Source organism: Sebastes fasciatus, chromosome 21 (genome assembly GCF_043250625.1).
Source record: "Sebastes fasciatus isolate fSebFas1 chromosome 21, fSebFas1.pri, whole genome shotgun sequence".
Classification (NCBI taxonomy): Eukaryota; Metazoa; Chordata; class Actinopteri; order Perciformes; family Sebastidae; genus Sebastes; species Sebastes fasciatus.
The window spans coordinates 20,531,566-20,550,502 of record NC_133815.1 but is presented as its reverse complement, the minus strand read 5'-3'; the positions used below and the strand labels follow the sequence as shown (position 1 = coordinate 20,550,502).

Below are 18,937 nucleotides of genomic sequence, written 5' to 3'. Positions count from 1 at the left end.
GCGTAGCTGCAGCGTAGCTACTTCAGGAGTAGCTCGTACCCGGGGAAGCTACAATTTCAAAGTAGCTTCCTCAACGCTAAGGTTGATTAACATGACTGACAGAAGTGAAGAGAGACTAAAAGACTGGGCTGCCATTCAACAGACACAAGATACTGAGTGAAAAGCCCCATAGATCTCAGAAAGCTGCATAGGTCAAAATAAAGAGACTTACCGGTGGAGAAACTTTCTTTATGGTGATGCTGGGTGTGGTGGCCCTCAGAGCTCCGGTGACACCGTGGTAGTACCTGAAGCAGACCCGGGTCTCAGCTGAGGAGGACACACAGATGAGTGGGAACGGGAGGTAGCAATGATGCAGAGAAAATGAATCAAGAATTAGTTTCCTTTCACCAACACTGAATCCTACTCCACATTGTCTTTTTTTTTTTTTAACCTGAATTTTAAACAAAAAACAAAAAATCTGATGACTGATGATTTTATTTCCCAAAAGGATATATTTTTAAAAAACGGGTCTTGTGGTTTTCCATTTGTATACATCCGAGTTTCTAGCAATGACTTCATGAGTGACGTCCCACGTAATCATGTTCATTTGAGTTGCATTGATGAGCATTGGGAATGACTATACAGTGAATCTACGTATATACAGTTATGTACAGGTAGCCGATGTAAATTGGTAAAAATTATAAAAATGGTTTAATTACAGATATTCTGTTTCTTCTGTTTTCTATTGTTTTATTTGTAGTGCGTCAAATAAAATGTCTCATTAGGAACCGACAAGTTTTGTGCGTCGCATGCAGCGGTGTACCAGCTGCAGTGTGTGAGCACAATAGACAACTGAGTCCCCAGTTCACCCGTCCAAGAGCATTAACTTAGCAGCCACGGTGCTTCGTACAGTGTCGAGGACATGCAGCCACTTTCCCAGTAAAAGTGTATTAAAGTATATTATGGCATGTTCTTTGTCTTATTCATTTATATTGTATGTTGAAAGGAGTTAACGGACTCAATAAATAAAAAGTTAAAACAAAATGACAGATGTTCTGACATGTACTTAGTGGCTTTTCAAAGATTCAAAGGACTAATTAAAATTTGAAATCTTTAATGTATTAATGCTGACTATATAATATCATATTATATTTCACATGTTGCTGGTAATGTGACCGTAGCATTACTGTCTCACAATCTGTTGTCATCTATAGTACTTTTTTAATTTTTTTTTTTTAATCATGATTATTATTTAATGCATTTTAATTTATTTTCTACTCACTTATTTACTTACCATTATTATTATTATTTATGTATTTTTTGTTATTTTGTCTTATTATTTGACTGTTTCTACTTGCTTTTATTGTATTACTCTGTTAATGTTTTTTTTAATTTTTAGCTCTTTTATTATTTTTTTATTTATTTATTAATAAATATATAAATAAAACATTTTCTTCCTTCTTTTTTTTTCTCCCCCTCACGTAAAAATACTGCTTTTCGATTTGCATAGGATGATTATGTTGTGGCAAGTTCTTTGTCTTATTTTCATTCATATTGTATGATGAAACAAGTTTATATTTTGGAGAACAATGTACATGTTTGGATTAACGGGCTTAATATGTTTTTTAAAAGAAATCAAGATGTTCTGACATGTCCTTAGTGGCTTTTCAAAGATTAGGATTAATTCAAATTTGAAATATATATAATTTATTAACTATATAATTAATTATATATACATATATATTTATATATTAACTATATAATTTAAAATTATAATCCACATGTTTTTAGTTTAAGAGTAGTATAGTATTAATAGTTTAATAGTTTAATCAGTTAAATCCTCACTCACTCATCTTCAACCGCTTATCCAGGGTCGGGTCGCGGGGGCCAGTTAAATCCTATATAAAAATTAATTTATCAAGAAATTAGGGGTGAAGGAGAATAACTGAACCTTCTTATGATATATTCAAATTATTAGTCATCAGTGATAGCTGATATCTATCATTTGTGGGACTCAATAGTATCTCGGAAAATAGGGGAAGTAGAGCAAAAGCAAAAGGCCTTGAGGGGATACGAGGAGATTAAGGTCATAGTAAAGCTCCATGTTTTTCTGCTTGTTTGGCCAGACACACTCAGATGATTTGACAAGAAGACACAACAACACTGCATGCTAGTGATTGAATGTACACGAGTGTGCCTGCTGTTTGCACGGCCTTAAATGGTTTGATAACACTCGCATTGTGAAGAAGGTTAAAGTTCTCAGTTTAAGCACTCTTTAAAGGAGAACAAGGAGCAAGGCCATAGAAAAAACCTCATTAGGAAACGCTGGGAAGGGTCACACAGACAGGGACCTTATTAGTGTACACGCTGGTGACAAAATGAAGTGTACTAAATGTATCCACAAATATAGCCACAGTATGAACAGTGCAAGGCATGATTGCAGCTTAGTTAGCTACTTTTAGTCATTAAAGGTAATAATCACTGCAACAATTACAGCACAGGGCCAGCCTGTCTCCTAGAAATCACATTTACTGAATTGTTTTCCCATTTACAATGGTGTATTAGGGCCATTGTAGGTAAAAAAAAAATAATAATAATTACAGAACTCTCACAATGTCGGTCTGTCAATCCACTAGATTAATCGCAAATTAATCTCACATTTTTTATCTCTTCAAAATGTACCTTAAAGGGAGATTTGTCAAGTATTTAATACTCTTATCAACATGGGAGTGGGCAAATATGCTTTCTTTATGCAAATCTATGTATATATTTAGTATTGGAAATTAATTAACAACACAAAACAATAACAGATATTGTCCAGAAACCCTCACAGGTACTACATTTAGCATAAAAAATATGCTCAAATCATAACATGGCAAACTGCAGCCCAACAGGCAACAACAGCTGTCAGAGTGTCAGTGTGCTGACTTGGCTATGACTTGTCTCAAACTGCATGTGATTATCATAAAGTGGGCATGTCTGTAAAGGGGAGACTCGTGGGTACCCATAGAACCCATTTTCATTCACATATTCTGAGGTCAGAGGTCAAGGGACCCCTTTGAAAATGGCCATGCCAGTTTTTCCACGCCAAAATTTAGCGCAAGATTTGTAGCATTATTTAGTCTCCTTCTCGACAAGCTAGTATGACATGGTTGGTACCAATGGATTCATTAGGTTTTCTTGGTTCATATGATGCCAGTATCTTCACTCTAGCTTTAAAACTGAGAGCGCTACAACTTCTGAAAGATCGATTGTGTTAATGCGTTAAAGAAATTAGTGGCTTTAAAACAAATTTGCGTTATTAATGCGTTATTATCGAGTTAACTTTGACAACCCTAATTTGTATTAGTATTAGTAGCAGCAGTATTGTGGGCCTTTCCATGCTGAAAAAAAACACAAGTATGAATACTGGGAACAGTTTATAATAACAGCCTCAGCCCTATAAAGCCTGCAGCTTCGGAAAAAGCCTCCTCCACCTGTGATATAGAGGCTGGTGTTGCTAAATGGAAACACCTGGACGGCTTTACACTGATAAATGTATTCTATTTCCACGTAGTCTCTCTCACTCATACACACAATTCCCCATGTCCCTAAACGCAGAGATTGTGCACCATTTGTGACCGTCTCCCTGCACCCATCCTCCCCCCCCCCCCCTCTCCCCTCTCCCTGCCTCTAATGATGTGCCTCTGTAAGCAACCCTGTTACTGTTCCAGAGACTGCTGCTGCTGCAGCATTATCTGGGCTTACAGGAGCAATCCACTACAGAAAACACCACGGTGAAGACGATTTGGCACTAAAACTGGAGACAAGTAGTGAATGTACCTTAATGACCACTTATATTGGACGACATACTGTCTACAAATAAGGTTGCTTTCACACTTTAAACCTGTTTGGTACAGTTCAAACTGAACTCTGCTGTGTTTGCCTGTTTGGTCCAGTAGACCAAGGATATGTGATAGTAGCTACAGTATGTGACATTTGTGAGTGAATTCAAAAACATAAACCAGCGTTCATTGATTCTGTGGTCACTTGGACAACAAGTTCTAAACACATGACAGATTATCACCTTATAAAATTGTTATGGCTATGCAAACGATATGAATAAGCTAAGCATACACTGATGTGACAGGCTGCATTTGGTAGAACCTGGCTGAAAAAATTTAATTTTAATTGGTTTAACGGTACAAATATAGGCTATTTATTGAGCTGATTTGAATGAAAAACTAATTTCCTTGGGGAAAATCGATTTTAAATTTTTTTTTTTTTTTACAAAAAAAAAAGCCGAGAGTTTGTGTTACTTACGGTCACTGATGTTGGAGCTACAGTCAATTTTCCAAACGATCTGTCCCTTGTGAGATCCGTTGATGCCTCGGTTCTTGTAGTCCAGGAAGTTCTCAGACAAAGACTCATCTGGAAAGAGGTACAACTGTTTAAATCACACCGCTACTCCAACCCTCCAGAAGTCATTTTTATATTCCATTTCCCATTACACTGAACATTACCGTAATATAAACTGCAATTGATTCTCCATGTAGAAATACCATTGATTCCCTACCAATTACAGGTGTGCTATATCATATCATAACACAGGTATGAATCTTAACCCATTTGTGCCCCAAGACTATGTTTAGTATGATAAGAAAAACATGCCACAACATTTTTTCTGATTGGTCAAAAGTCTTGAAATTTGGTACAGACATACTTTGGACAAGTATCTAACAGTAGAATTTCTCAGTAGAAAACTCTAAAATTGTGTTTATTTAACATTTTCCATATGAAATATTTTTTTTGCACGGCATTTATATGTGCAACAACTTGTTATGAGTTCATAGATACCAAATACTTAATTGTTCTCCTTGTACTTTCTGAGATACAGCAATTTTATTAACATACTATATTTAATTTTTGGGTACATGGCACTACTGTTTTTTTCCAAAAATGGTAGAAAATTCTCTAAAATAAGCAGTAAAAATGTCTGAATTTGTATTATTTTCAGTACGCATGTTCGAGGGGCTCATATCAACATATTCCATATAAATACAAGTTGCACAGAACTATAATATGTCATACAGCAGGTGAAAACATTTGCTTGAGGTGCTTTTAATACAACTCAGAACTTGATATTTTTTAGATAACTACGGACTCTCAAATACATATAATAATAATAATAAAAATTGTATTTATATAGCACTTTTCAAAACAAGGTTAAAAAGTGCTTTCCAATAAAAGCATGATTAAAATAATTAACACCCAGAACTTAAAATCTAAACAAAATAAAATCACATAAATAGTTACAACAATGTACCATCAGTTTTAAGAAAAAGCCATAATATCAAAGTGAGTCTTAAGAAGAGATTTAAAGGAAGATACTGAGTTTGCCTGCCAGAGGATCTCAAACATCGATCAGGCTCATGGGGAGTCAGCAAATCACAGATATACAGTAGGCAGGAGCCAGAACATTCAAGGCTTCAAAAACAAGCAGTAAAATCTGAAAATCAATTCTAAAACTCACAGGTGACCAGTGAAGGGCAGCAAGGATTGGTGTGATGTGATCGCTTCTCTACAGTATATAGTACGATAAGAAGAAATTCACTTTTCAAAGGAACAAATGGGTTTATGTGATAAAAATGTGTCATATCCCACTATTAAGGTTATTGTGTTGATGTATTTACATTGTGACTACGTACAGCAGAAACACGATGACAGAACGTCACGTTGCTGCTGAGTTTCAACAATGTAACAACTTTGTAGGATCCAAAATGTGTATTTAGTTCTTTATTATTATTTGTTTAGGATGCAAACATTCTTCATGGTTACATTTATCATTATCATTTCCGGGGTGTGGTTTCACTTTATTTTACCTGTTCACTGGGACCGCAGAATTTGAGACAAAGAGGGTGAGTTAGGCTCCGACATTTTCTGTTGACCTTCAGGTCCTACTTCAGTTTTTTTATACAACAGTTGTTGCTTGTAATTTTAATAAACACGCATCTGGACTAGGTATGGATTGTACGCGTCAAACACAATGAAGAGCCTACTTTAGCCTCTTAGCAGCTTTTTGATTGATAGTAGTCGCTACAAACATCAATCGCGTGGAAGTGGTTTGATAACGCGAACCTCCAGAGAAAAAGAGCAGAGGCGCTGTACACCACATACTCCGTCATCTAGTGAATATATTGACTTTGAGACGGGTCGCGTCAGGATCTGATTCAGCTCAGGGGACAATGATTGATCGTTAATGACATCACACGCTTGCATTTCAGTGATAAATCAGAGCAACGCGTCGCAGAGAATAATACATTCTGGGTTTTTACAAGTTGGGATGAGTAGAGACTAACTGTGCAGTCAATCCCAATCCATGTTTGAGGGAAAAGTCCCAGCACAAGCAGACGGCTGTCAGTCAAACGTTTGTTCAATAATCATCAGCTGGACACATTTTACTCTTTTATCATCTCATTTTATATCATATCTCACTTACCAACAAGATACATGCCGATCCAGTCTCCGGCGTCCACTTCCTCCTTGATGTCCCACGTGATCACCAGGTCGTCAGACTGGCCTATGGTGTAGTGGGAGGAGCTGATGGTGAGGGTGGAGCGAGCGTCCGGGGAGACCAGATCGGTGTCGCTGGTGGACCGCGACAGCCCCAGCATGAACTCCTCCTGGGTCAGACCGTTGACGGCGTAGGAGTCCGGCCCGTAGCTGTGTCGAACCGCATCCTTGCAGCGCTGGCGGGTCTGGCTGCTGCGGGTCGGGGAGGCCATGGCCGCCAGGCCCAGGAACCGGTTCTGGTACAAGTTCTGCAGGGAAATACACAGCATGGAATTATTACCTCAGCAAAGGCCGAAGGCCTAGGAAGGAGGTTATGTTTTCACCGGCGTTGGTTTGTTTTTTTGTCCGTTAGCAGGATTACTCCAAAAGTCTGCGATGGATTTGAATGAAATTTTTTGAAGGGGTGGAGTGTGGCACAAGATTTTGGTGGCGATCCGGATCATGGTCCGGATTCAGGATTTTTTTTAAGGATTCCTATCAGCCAGAACGTTAAGACCTCTGGGTATAACACATGCGCACTGTAACTGATGAAGCATTGATGACGCGTCACCCTGCCTCTTTCCTTCTGCCTGCAGAGAGAGGGACAGAGAGAGAGCGGGGGGTGGAGGGAGGGGGGGGGACAACTGTAGATTCTGCGTTTTTTACATTAAACTCGTTGAAATTACAGTTGAGTTCGACCAAAGCACACTTGGTGATTGTTGGAAAGAGTAACGACGACGGTTTAGGTGAGTTTTATTTTGTTTCTGTCCAGTTTGAATGAAGTGTTTTACGCTGCTCCGCTGCGTACAGCTGATCTCAACATAAACAAAAATACACGTGGATGATGGTGTAAGCTGCACGGAGAGGGGGGGGCATTCGTCCTCGTGCAGCTTGGCGGAGGTCTGCGCTCTCCGAGTGCCATCCTAGTTTCTTAATATTACCAACCCTTGCTTTAAAGTAAGAAAATTGTGGGAAAAAAGGCCATGAGTCCAAGGTGACACCTTAATGTCTTGTATTTTTTTCAACAAACCGTCCAATCCCAAAGATATATTCAGTTTACAATATATGACAAAGAAAAGCAACAAATCCTCACATCTGAGAACTAGAGAAGGTTTGGCATTTTCCACTACTTTTGCTTGAAAAATGTTTGAAACTGTTAGTTGATAATCATCTATAAATCAGTCCAGCTGTATATCAAAAACTAAAATAAATGTGGATAAAGTCATGAGATATATATACGATACTGGCATAACAGAAGAAAGATTTTGCTGTAGTAAGTACTAAACCTGTCAGATATGTTCTACAGTAAGTCACTATGGGGATATTATAGGGTTATTATGAGTAAGTGAACTAGTTCTCATGCAGTCGTGCTGATGATATAATACATCTCCTGCTGCCTTCATGAAATATAATAATGGCATAATAAACAAAAAAAAATGTCATGTTTACGTTTGTTATTCTATAGACACTAAATTAGAACTGCTTAAAGGTACAGTGTGTAGGATTTGGTGACATCTAGTGGTGTGGTTGCAGATTGCAACCAACTGAGTACCCCTCCGCTCACTCTTTCCTTTCCAAGACGGCATTAACGTGAGCCGCCGAGTGCAAAACCGTGGTAACGCCGTTCGCCTCGCCCAGAAGCCATCCTTACCATAATAACACTACTTTAGGAGCAACGGAAATCAGACGGCGGTACCGCGGTTTTACACTCTGTGGCTTTACGTTACTGCAGTTTACAGAAGCGTTTCTGAGAACTACAGTGGCCGACGCAAAAACATGAAAATGGAAATGTTCCTTTCGAGAGCCAGCGTTTGGTTTGTCCGTTCTGGGCTACTGTAGAAACATAGCGGCCAGCTCTGTGCCTCTCCCTATGTAGATATAAACGGCTCATTCTAAAGTAACAAAAACACAACGATTCTTAGTTTCAGGTGATTATACACTGAAGAAAACATAGATATTAATATTAAATTCAATTTCTGCCGATAGATCCTCTAGATGCTGCACACTGGCCCTTTAAATAAGCCATTTCTAAGAGATATTAAGAAGGCAGCCCATTTCCTTGCTCTCAGATTTGTGTCAGCAGCTAGAAGTAAATATCAGTAGGCCTGGAGGCTGATGGATTGCAGTGGTGAACTGAAATTTGAGGGAGAAAGATGTGTCACGTAGTTCATGATATCAGTAGCTGACACGCCGGTAACTGCGACAATCCACGTAGCTTATTACGTGTAATTTGCTTCAGTGTTGTTACCACCAATTTCACATGTACCACCGCTGGTCTTTTGACCAGCACATCACATTTATAGCTGTAATACTCACACCGTGGTAATAAAAATGTGCGCCGATGAAGCAGATGATGACTGTGAGTTGATATGTCCCTGTGCCGTTGCTGGACCTAGAAAGTCTGCCTCTCATCTCTTACATTTGCTGCTGATGTTTTTTGATATTAACGCCCTCCGTCGCTGCACTAAAAATACGTCAATGATGTTCTATTGCCGTTCACAGTCTTTGTGTTCAAATGTTTAAGGGTGCCGATTCCCTGTGCTGACATGACAGGAGATCATTGTGTCCTTTGGTTTTTGATGGAAACATGTAATATCAGAGTGCAGTATCATTTCCAGTCACAGTGGCTGTTGATATTTGATGCGTCGAGGGTCATTTTGAGGTATGAAGAGCATAATAATAACATCAAATACAGACGTTGCAATGTTAACAACCATCACTCTGAGAAATATATCATGAGTCATATTTTTGTGTATATATATATATATATATATATTAAACAACAACACAAAACAATAACAAATATTGTCCAGAAACCCTCACAGGTACTGCATTTAGCATAAAAAATATGCTCAAATCATAACATGGCAAACTGCAGCCCAACAGGCAACAACAGCTGTCAGTGTGCTGACTTGACTATGACTTGCCCCAAACTGCATGTAATTAAAATAAACATAAAGTGGGCATGTCTGTAAAGGGGAGACTCGTGGGTACCCATAGAACCCATTTACATTCACATATCTTGAGGTCAGAGGTCAAGGGACCCCTTTGAAAATGGCCATGCCAGTTTTTCCTCGCTAAAATTTACTGTAAGTTTTGGAGCGTGGTGACATGGTTGGTACCAATGGATTCCTTAGGTTTTCTAGTTTCATATGATACTAGTATCTTCATTCCAACTTTAAAACTGAGCCAGCTACAACCTAATCTAAATCTCAAATTGCGTTAATGCGTTAAAGAAAATACACAAAGCACCGTGGCTGCTAAGTTAACGCTCCCGGACGGCTGAACTGGGGACTGTATGTTGTGCTCGTACACTGCAGCAGATACACCGCTGCATGCGAGGCAAAAATCTTGTCGGTTAAGGGTTAATAATCGGTTGACAAGGGTCGGTTATCGGTTAAGAATTGTTTTCAAAATTAACATCCCTACTTTGCACATAATCGCCGCACAAGGAGTTTCCTTCGCGCTCGGTGTGAACGCAGCATAAGAGTTGTGTGTATGTGTTGAGCATGGATGCTGTGATCACTGCATGATGCAGCATCATTAACCAGCAAGTCCAAAATGTGAGGGAGAGCTTTCCATCAGATCAGAGAATGCTCTAGTTGGAAAGCAGCTTCGGGGCACGGCTCAGCCAGCCTTGACGCATTGTTCTAAATGCTGAGGAGCTGTGTGCAGTGTGCAGTTGGTGATGGAGAAAGGTTATATCTGCATGCAGAGTAGAGTACAGTTTCATGTTCCTGCTTTTTGTCCCCATGTGATATTATTATTATTAGTGAAAAGACAGCATTGATTAAGCCGAGGGATGTACCAATAGTTTTTCTTTTCCGTTAATTTAGCAAATATATGCGATGATAAATATACAATGCAGTAAGTTTATATTTTGTCAAGAACACAATCACATTTAGAGATACTGCATGTCAGAACAAAATGTATTAAAGTACATTAGTATTGGTACCAGCCTTCAAAGTTCCATAATCCTACAGACAAACTGGTTGGTGGTTAAACAGGCAAATGGAGAAGGTGGGTGGTTGATGGTGGTTGATGGTGGTGGCGGGTGGGGGGGGGTGGGGGGGGGGCACTGACCTTGATACTACAGAGCTGCATCAGCATAATGACCAGTCAACCCAAAGCAGACCAAAACCTGAGGGAAGTGGGAGGAGAAGGGTGGCGTGTTACAAACCACAGAAACACAAAGCACAGGCTGTGAATGTAGCAGGTGGGAGTAAAAAAAAAAACACCCCAGCATCATCAGACTTTCATACTTTATCTTTGTCAGATAAAAATATGAATAATTGAGAAGAAGCACAGATGGACAAACAAGAGGAAGACAAAGACACAGTGACCTCCACACAGAAACATGGAGAACAATATAGATATTAGGGGTGGGGAAAAGAAATCCATTCACCTATGCATCGTGATTTTGAAATAGATTTTTTTAATGCCAGAATTGATATATATACTCCATTTGAATCTACACAGAGCCAGAAGGAAGTTGCCGCTTACCGAATCGAAACGAAAAAGTAGAAAACGGCGCAGGGTCAGCATGGATACGGCCTGCACTCTCACATGTTAAATCCAGCGTGGTAAACACTACACATCCAGTGAAGTATGGAAACACTTTGGGTTTCACACATTGACAGGAAAAGCAGAGCTAGACATCACGGCTAAAGCTCCATGCTAACTCTGTCATGGACAGGAAACGTTATCGTATTGTGGTAACGTGCGGTCAAGCCGGCCGTCACTCTCATCTCTCATCAACATCGGAGTGGCTAATGATGTTCAACTGAAAACATTCAACAATACAGAAACAAAAACAACATCTCAGTTTTCATGTGCGTCTATGGATGGTCACATGGTTCACATTGCTGCAGTGGAGAGACAAGCCTGCAAAGGAAGACAATATTAGCAGGAATATGGTGTTATGTCCTTTTTTCTTTAACCCTCTGAGACCCACAATAGACCTGTTTTTGTCTTTTTTTTAGGGGGGTGCAGGGGGTCTTTAGGGGGAGATAGCAGGTCAGCAGTAGACGTCACATAGAAGTGGTGTACACCATCTGAAAGCTGGGAACCTGAAGATTAATCTGAGATACAGTTCATCACTGTGTGTCAAGTTGTTCTAGTCATAAATTAGAAATAAACATAAATGAATGAATGAATTCATTAAAATAACTTGTGAAAATGTATAAGGGTTTAAACATTATGATAGAAGTATATGATCGCCATTCCCATGCTCACTTATGTCTCATAAGTTGTTGCAGCAATTTTTTGTGTTGATACAATTTGTTACACAGATTTGGTGCTAAATTCAAAAAATGTTTTCCACTTAAGAATTGATTAAAATGATCAATAATCAGTCCAAAATACCACATTAACACACCAAGACCTTGAAGAACACTGCAGAAAAAGCCATGCTGTGATTTGGTATCAAAAACATTTGACATTTGGAGATTTCTGCAAGAATTGCATTTTTTGGCGACTGGATGGCGAGCACTTCTGTTCTGTAAACTGTTCAGAAACCCCCTTATTGTCAATCTAGCTAGGAAAGCCATCCATGCTGTGAATGCTTTAGGTCTGTAGTTTGTGGTTGTAAAGTTTCATGAGGCTGTGATTATCCTAGAGGTCACCATAGATCATTTGATACAGTGAGGTCAAGTTTCACGCTGAAAAGCTTGTGCAGAGCTCCTGCGAGCCGCAATGGTTTGCGCTACCCTACGATATGTTACGCGTAATCTGCCGCAGTATGTATGGTACCTGGACCAGCCCGCACAAAACACATAGGCACATGCAGGAGTATAAATCAATCAAGCCACATGACGCAACTTCCACACCTGTATCCTCTTCTTACTTCCATCTAACAAACAGCCAGCTCACCGTTCTTTTGTTTGTTTGTTTACTTTTTGGTCCAGTGAACTGATCAGGTTAACACCCAACAAAACACCGTCAAATTTCATTAAACAACACAGCTCTCGAATGTAAGAATATTTCCTGACTTCTGTCTCCAAAGAACAAACTCCTCTGTTGTTGGTGCATTCAAGGACGATCTGACATCTAAGATTTGAAAGTCAGCTGGCTGAATAGCGAACAATCAAATTCACACATGATCCTTCTCCCGGTGTCCGTACTTTCTTTTTAGTCCTTCTGTATTTTCATTATGAATATATCTCTGCAGCTGCCTTGTGACAGACTCCAGCTGTGGTCCTGTCGTAGCTATAACTAACAAAAGGAGGTGGGAAACTCAAATGTATAGACACAACGGTGTGCACAATGTGACACACATATGCAAATATGTACAGTAAGAGCACAGGCACGTACAAAAACTTTAAAAAAATTCCTGTTTCACATCATGTTGAAATCCCTACAGTCCTCATTAGTCACGTACCACATTAGTATGGTGCCCAGGCTGGCTACATTAACACACATGCATTGTAATCTCCCGGGAAATATCCCCACTTGTCCTTCCTACTTGCATAATTAACCAGTATAATTGCGTTCAAGACTACGTGATTATTAATTCTGCATGCGTGCAGAGCAGGGCAGGATGGGAGACACTGGAAAGTCTCTGCTGGAAATGAAATGATCCAGTAGGAAATGATCCAGTAATGATCTCCCTGATCAATCCTTCGGCTTATTGTTCACCTAAGGACGGGGATGATCTAATCACTGTCCACGTGAACCCTTGACTCTGCGGTTGCTCTCTCCTTTCCACTTCAAGTGAAAGCTGATATGCACTTTATGTGCTCGTGTGTTTCATGAAAAAGGGACTGGGAAAAAAACAAAAACAGTGCAGTTACTTCCGTCTGATATATTGTACTGCCAGTGGCGCTGTCAAAGTTAAAGCTGAAGTAGGCGAGATTGGAGCAAATATGATTAAAAAAAAGTTATTTTTATAAGACGGTCGCTATATCGTGACAGTAGTAAACGAAATAGGTAACCTGAAAAAAATCATGTGCCTCTGTGTCCTCCTGTGCTCCTAACGGCATCTGAGAGATTTCACAGACAGGAGGAAAACAAGCAGTAAGAGCTGATCTGAGGACTGCTTTCCAGCTTCCGTCTATGAGAGCCGGCTGTCAATCACTCACGAACTCCGACCAAACAGTCAAACTAGGCAGCGCTGATCAAATATGACTCAATATTATGTTACGTTAATGTCTATTGTTGAGACCTCTTGAAGGAACGCCAAGCACCAGTCACATGACTGGAGCACAGCCAATAGGAACGCTCTCTCTCTGAAATGGCCTGTGATTGGTCAAAGTCTACCGTCACAGGCTAGATTTCTTAAAGCCTGAAAACAGAGCCATGAGGAGGTGCTGAAGTCTAGTTCTCTCAGAACACTTGAATTACAATATGCTGAAAGGTTATTATGGAATTTTTGCCCAATGATGCCAACAAATATACTGCCTACTGCCACTTTAACGTGATAATAGAACGATTGCTTTAACGCCACTAATTTCTTTAACGCATTGATGCAGCTTGCGATTTTTCAAACATTTTTTTGCAGCTGTTCTTGAAAAACTACAAGTCTGGCTTTCCAAAGACTAGTTGAGTTAAACATGCATTCAAACGTAAAAAACGTACTAATACTTTATCACTCACCACACATCCACTCCCCCTCTGTGCTTCACAGTGTCTACTGTATATCTGTGCAACATCCTGTACTGTAAATCAATACAAACTCTATATACAGCACTGTACTCTGTGATGAAAGCAGCCAGCAGCTTGTCCAAGTATTTATGTGTGCCCTTTCTGGAACAGACCTCTTGTTGTGATGTCCTACCAGGAACACACCAGGTTCTGTTGTTCTGTTTCAGTATTCAATTGGTGAAATGATAAACATCATTGTATGCTCGCTTATTTTCATCATCATTTTTATCAATCGTTTGGTCAATACAATGTCAAAAATTGTGAAAAATGTCCACTATAATTCCAGGGCCCAGGGTGACTAATTAAAATGGCTGTTTTGTCGACAAAATACTTAAAAACCTAAATATTAGACTGAGAAAAGTAGTCAAAGTCAACGGTAACGCAGATAATCAAGCTGTGCTTTTTTTTAAAATCCTGCCTATGTAGGACAGAAGCTGCCTAAATGAAAAATAAATGAATAAATAAAAAAATTAATTGATAAATAATGTCATTAAATATAACAAAATAATATTAAAAAAATGTAAACATTAATTAATAGATCAAATGTGACAAAAATTGATATTTCAGTTTTAATTTGCTTCTTTATTTATTTATCTTTGTATACATTTTCTTATTTATTTACTCTTGTTTAATTTTCCCTTTTATTTATTTATGTATTTATTTTTATACATTTAAAATTGTATCTATTTATTTGTTAATTTATTTTTTATTTGTTCATTTATTTTTTATTTACTTTTAAATGTATGTATTTATTTATGTATTTATCCATGAATTTTTTTTGTTTTATTTCTGCACGATTTTCCCACCTTATTTATTTCCTGAAACTTATCTATTTCTGTTTTTTTTTCTTTATACATTTCTTTTTACATTTCTATATGCATTTCTGCCTCATGGCCATTTTCAAAGGGGTCCCTTGACCTCTGACCTTAAGATATGTGAATTAAAATGGGTTCTATGGGTACCCACGAGTCTCCCCTTTACAGACATGCCCACTTTATGATAATCACATACAGTTTGGGGCAAGTCATAGTCAAGTCAGCACACTGACACACTGACAGCTGTTGTTGCCTGTTGGACTGCAGTTTGCCATGTTATGATTTGAGCATATTTGTTATGTTAAATGCAGTACCTGTGAGGGTTTCTGGACAATATTTGTCATTGTTTTGTGTTGGTAATTGATTTCCAATAATAAATTTATACATACATTTGCATAAAGCAAGCATATTTGCCCTCACCCATGTTGATAAGAGTATTAAATACTTGACAAATCTCCCTTTAAGGTACATTTTGAATGTGCGATTGATGACATTGTCATTATTCCTCCACGCCGACGACAGCCGTGGCCGGAGGCATTATTTTTTTGGGGTTGTCCACCCATCCGTTTGACCATTCTCGTGAACGCGATATCTCAGAAAAAGTGTGATTAATTTGCGATTACTCACGATTCAAAATATTTGATATTGATAATAAAAACAATCACTTGTTGTAGCCCTAGTCTCTAAGCATCTCATCTCCCTTCAAAAGTGCCTGGTTTTATTGCAGAATTTGTGTTTTGGCGGATGTCAGAGGTTGTTTTGTCATGCTTCAAACTCCGTGATTAACACAGAAAAGGAGTGTTGTCTACATCTGTCTGATCAAGGCCAGAAATACCACAGAGCTGCATCCTCTGAACAAGAGGCTGAGTCACTCAAGGAGTTCTCGTCAATGACAAATCGCTGCTCCTTTTAATTTTCTCAGCACCAGAACAAACATCTAATCCACAAAGATCAGGACATAATGATTTAGAAAAAAAAAACATTTACATGTGCTCAAAACTGTCTATTCCACATCTGGAAACAATGTCAAAGGTCAACCACTGTTCAGGTTTACAATGGGAGATAAACAGCGACTTGCTCAATAGCTCTGTCGGAAGTGTAATATTCCTCATAGACTACCTGAGTTCACCTCTGAGACCTCTGAGCCAACCACTGCAGAGCTTCATTTACTCCAGCGGCTTCATAAACAACACCAACAAAATACCCTTCAACCACAGTTCCTCTGCTTATACTAACTAGACAATACCATCTTTAACTGGCACTAAACACAGATGCATATTCATGAGAGTGTTAAAAATAGATAGCTAGTGGGAAATCACTGGCATCTAGGAATGGGAGTTGAATATAAAACCCCTAAAAGCCAGCTCCTTTCTGTTTGCAGAATTGGATATGCTCCATTTTTTGTGTAGCTCTACAGAGTAAGAAACAAATAAAATAGCCCAAAAAAAATAATAGCAAGAAGTGTGATGATGACAGATGGCATTTGGAAGGAAAAGCTGTTTATCTGAAACACGTTTAATTTTCTGTATATCAGTAGGTTTGTGATATTGTGGTCACCAACTGAAGGACATGATGATTTACTCACCTTCTTGACACCTTGTCAACCATCATCATCTATAAAAAGTGATATATTGCTCTTTGGAAAATATATGTTTTTTCTGGGGGGGTTTTAAAATATTTTATAGCAGTTGTTCTCATATTACACTTCTATCTCGTTTGTTATTGAATTATTATCTGTGATTGATTTGCATGAGACCAAAACACAGGAAAACAAAAGGGAAATGCTCCTTTCTGTTTGCAGAATTGGATATGCTCCATTTTTTTGTAGCTCTACAGAATAAGAAACAAATAAAATAGTAAAGAAGTATAAAAAATAATAGCAAGAAGTGTGATGATGACAGATGGCATTTGGAAGGAAAAGCTGCTTATCTGGAACACATTTATTTTTCTGTATATTGTGATATTGTGGTCACCAACTGAAGGACATGATGATTTACTCACCTTCTTGACAACCATCATCATCTATAAAAAGTGATATATTGCTCTTTGGAAAATACATGTTTTTTTTGTTTGTTTATCTTTTATAGCAGTTTTTCTCATATTACACTTCCATGCTCTTGATTTGCATGAGACCAAAACACAGAGGAAAACAAAAGGGAAATGCACCCTTCTGTGTGTTGCTCCGGTATTTAAGAGGATTTTGAGGATGGGAATCCCCCACACACAAAGAGGGAGGGAGGGGGAAGCCTCTCCTGTATAGTAGGACTCATAGTAGGACTCATAGTAGGACTCGTAGTAGGCTCCATCCCAAATCAAGAGCAAGAGATGAAGCTGTAGCAGCCTCTATGGCCCTGACATCTCCAGCGCGCCAAACTCCATTCAGAAAATGACTAATTTGAATGTGACGTAGCTTACTGGCAAATATGGAAAATGCCACACGGAAGATGACTCGATACTTTCACAGATTAGTATCCCTGCTTCGATTCGGCACACATTAAATCGCTCACAACAACTAATTGTTGCCATTGAATTGCCACACAGGCGGGCTGACGGTGACAGAGCGACGGGCCGCTGCTGGAGACATGATGAGGCTGCATCACCTCTTCGTTACATAGCAACAATAGAGACGAGCTTACCTGGGGTAAAATAACCTGCCGGTGGATCATTCTCCAAAAGCTAAAGGATGAGGACTGGAAGAGGTACACGCCTGTTAATTCCCAGCGAGCTCCATGTCGACGGTGAAAGGCAGGAGGAGACACAAACAAGGGCCGAGGAGGAGGCACGCTAGAGAGGCTGTAGTCACATCCTCTCCTCTGTCTCTGGACCAGTGGGAAGCTGGAGACAATACAACACACAGCTTCCGGTTACTGACAAAATAAGACAGCACAAAGCAGTGACATGTGAAGTTTTTTTTTGTTTTTTGATACATTTTTTTTATTAAAACACATTTTGTACAAGACGACTGCGAGCAGCATAATATCCTCTCTTAAAGGGGAACAGTTAGGAAGGAAGGAAGGAAGGTAGGGAGGGAGGAAGGTAGAGAGGAAGGAAGGAAGGAAGGTAGTGAGGAAGGTAGGTAGGTAGAGAGGAAGGTAGGTAGGTAGGAAAGAAGGAAGGTAGGTAGGTAGGGAGGAAAGAAGGAAGGGAGGTAGGTAGGGAGGAAAGAAGCTAGGTAGGAAGGTAGGGAGGAAATAAAGGAAGGTAGGTAGGAAAGATGGAATGTAGGTAGGTAGAGAGGAAAGAAGCTGGGTAGGGAGGAAAGAAGGAAGGTAGGTAGGTAGGAAAGAAGGAAGGGAGGGAGGGAGGGAGGAAAGAAGCTAGGTAGGAAGGTAGGTAGGGAGGAAAGAAGGAAGGTAGGTAGGTAGGTAGGAAAGAAGGCAGGTAGGTAGTTAGGGAGGAAAAAAGCTAGGTAGGAAGGTAGGGAGGAAAGAAGGAAGGTAGGTAGGTAGGGAGGAAAGAGGCTAGGTAGGAAGGTAGGTAGGTAGGAAAGAAGGAAGGTAGGAAAGAAGGAAGGTAGGTAGGTAGGAAGGAAAGAGGCTAGGTAGGAAGGTAGGTAGGGAGAAAGGTAGGTAGGTAGGAAAGAAGGAAGGTAGGTAGGTAGGAAAGAAGGCAGGTAGGTAGTTAGGGAGGAAAGAAGCTAGGTAGGAAGGTAGGGAGGAAAGAAGGAAGGTAGGTAGGTAGGGAGGAAAGAGGCTAGGTAGGAAGGTAGGAAAGAGGCTAGGTAGGAAGGTAGGTAGGTAGGAAAGAAGGAAGGTAGGAAAGAAGGAAGGTAGGTAGGTAGGAAGGAAAGAGGCTAGGTAGGAAGGTAGGTAGGGAGAAAGGTAGGTAGGTAGGAAAGAAGGAAGGTAGGTAGGTAGGGAGGAAAGCAGGAAGGTAGGGCGGTAGGAAAGAAGGAAGGAAGGTAGGTAGGTAGGGAGGAAATAAGCTAAGTAGGGAGGAAAGAAGGAAGGTAGGTAGGTAGGAAAGAAGGA

The 18,937-nt window shown here is 39.5% G+C and overlaps 1 protein-coding gene across 6 annotated transcripts in view; it reads right to left on the bottom strand.

The window, feature by feature from the left end:
- Positions 1-17,772, bottom strand: part of hecw1a (HECT, C2 and WW domain containing E3 ubiquitin protein ligase 1a) — a 100,818-nt gene extending 83,046 nt beyond the window's left edge. For 3 of the 6 annotated variants that reach the window (XR_012592128.1, XM_074621611.1, XM_074621614.1), the window contains exons 1-5: positions 17,603-17,739; positions 10,595-10,651; positions 6,458-6,783; positions 4,282-4,389; positions 212-306 (exon numbers count right to left, since the gene is read on the bottom strand). Coding sequence is in view for 5 of the 6 variants with exons in the window: in XM_074621611.1 (XP_074477712.1) it covers positions 212-306; positions 4,282-4,389; positions 6,458-6,783; positions 10,595-10,620 (555 nt within the window). In the remaining variant the exon portion in view is untranslated. Of the gene's footprint in view, positions 1-211; positions 307-4,281; positions 4,390-6,457; positions 6,784-10,593; positions 10,652-17,602 lie in introns of all 6 variants that reach the window. The other 3 variants (XM_074621613.1, XM_074621615.1, XM_074621612.1) reach the window with 3 other exon arrangements.
- Positions 17,773-18,937: the final 1,165 nt, after the last annotated feature.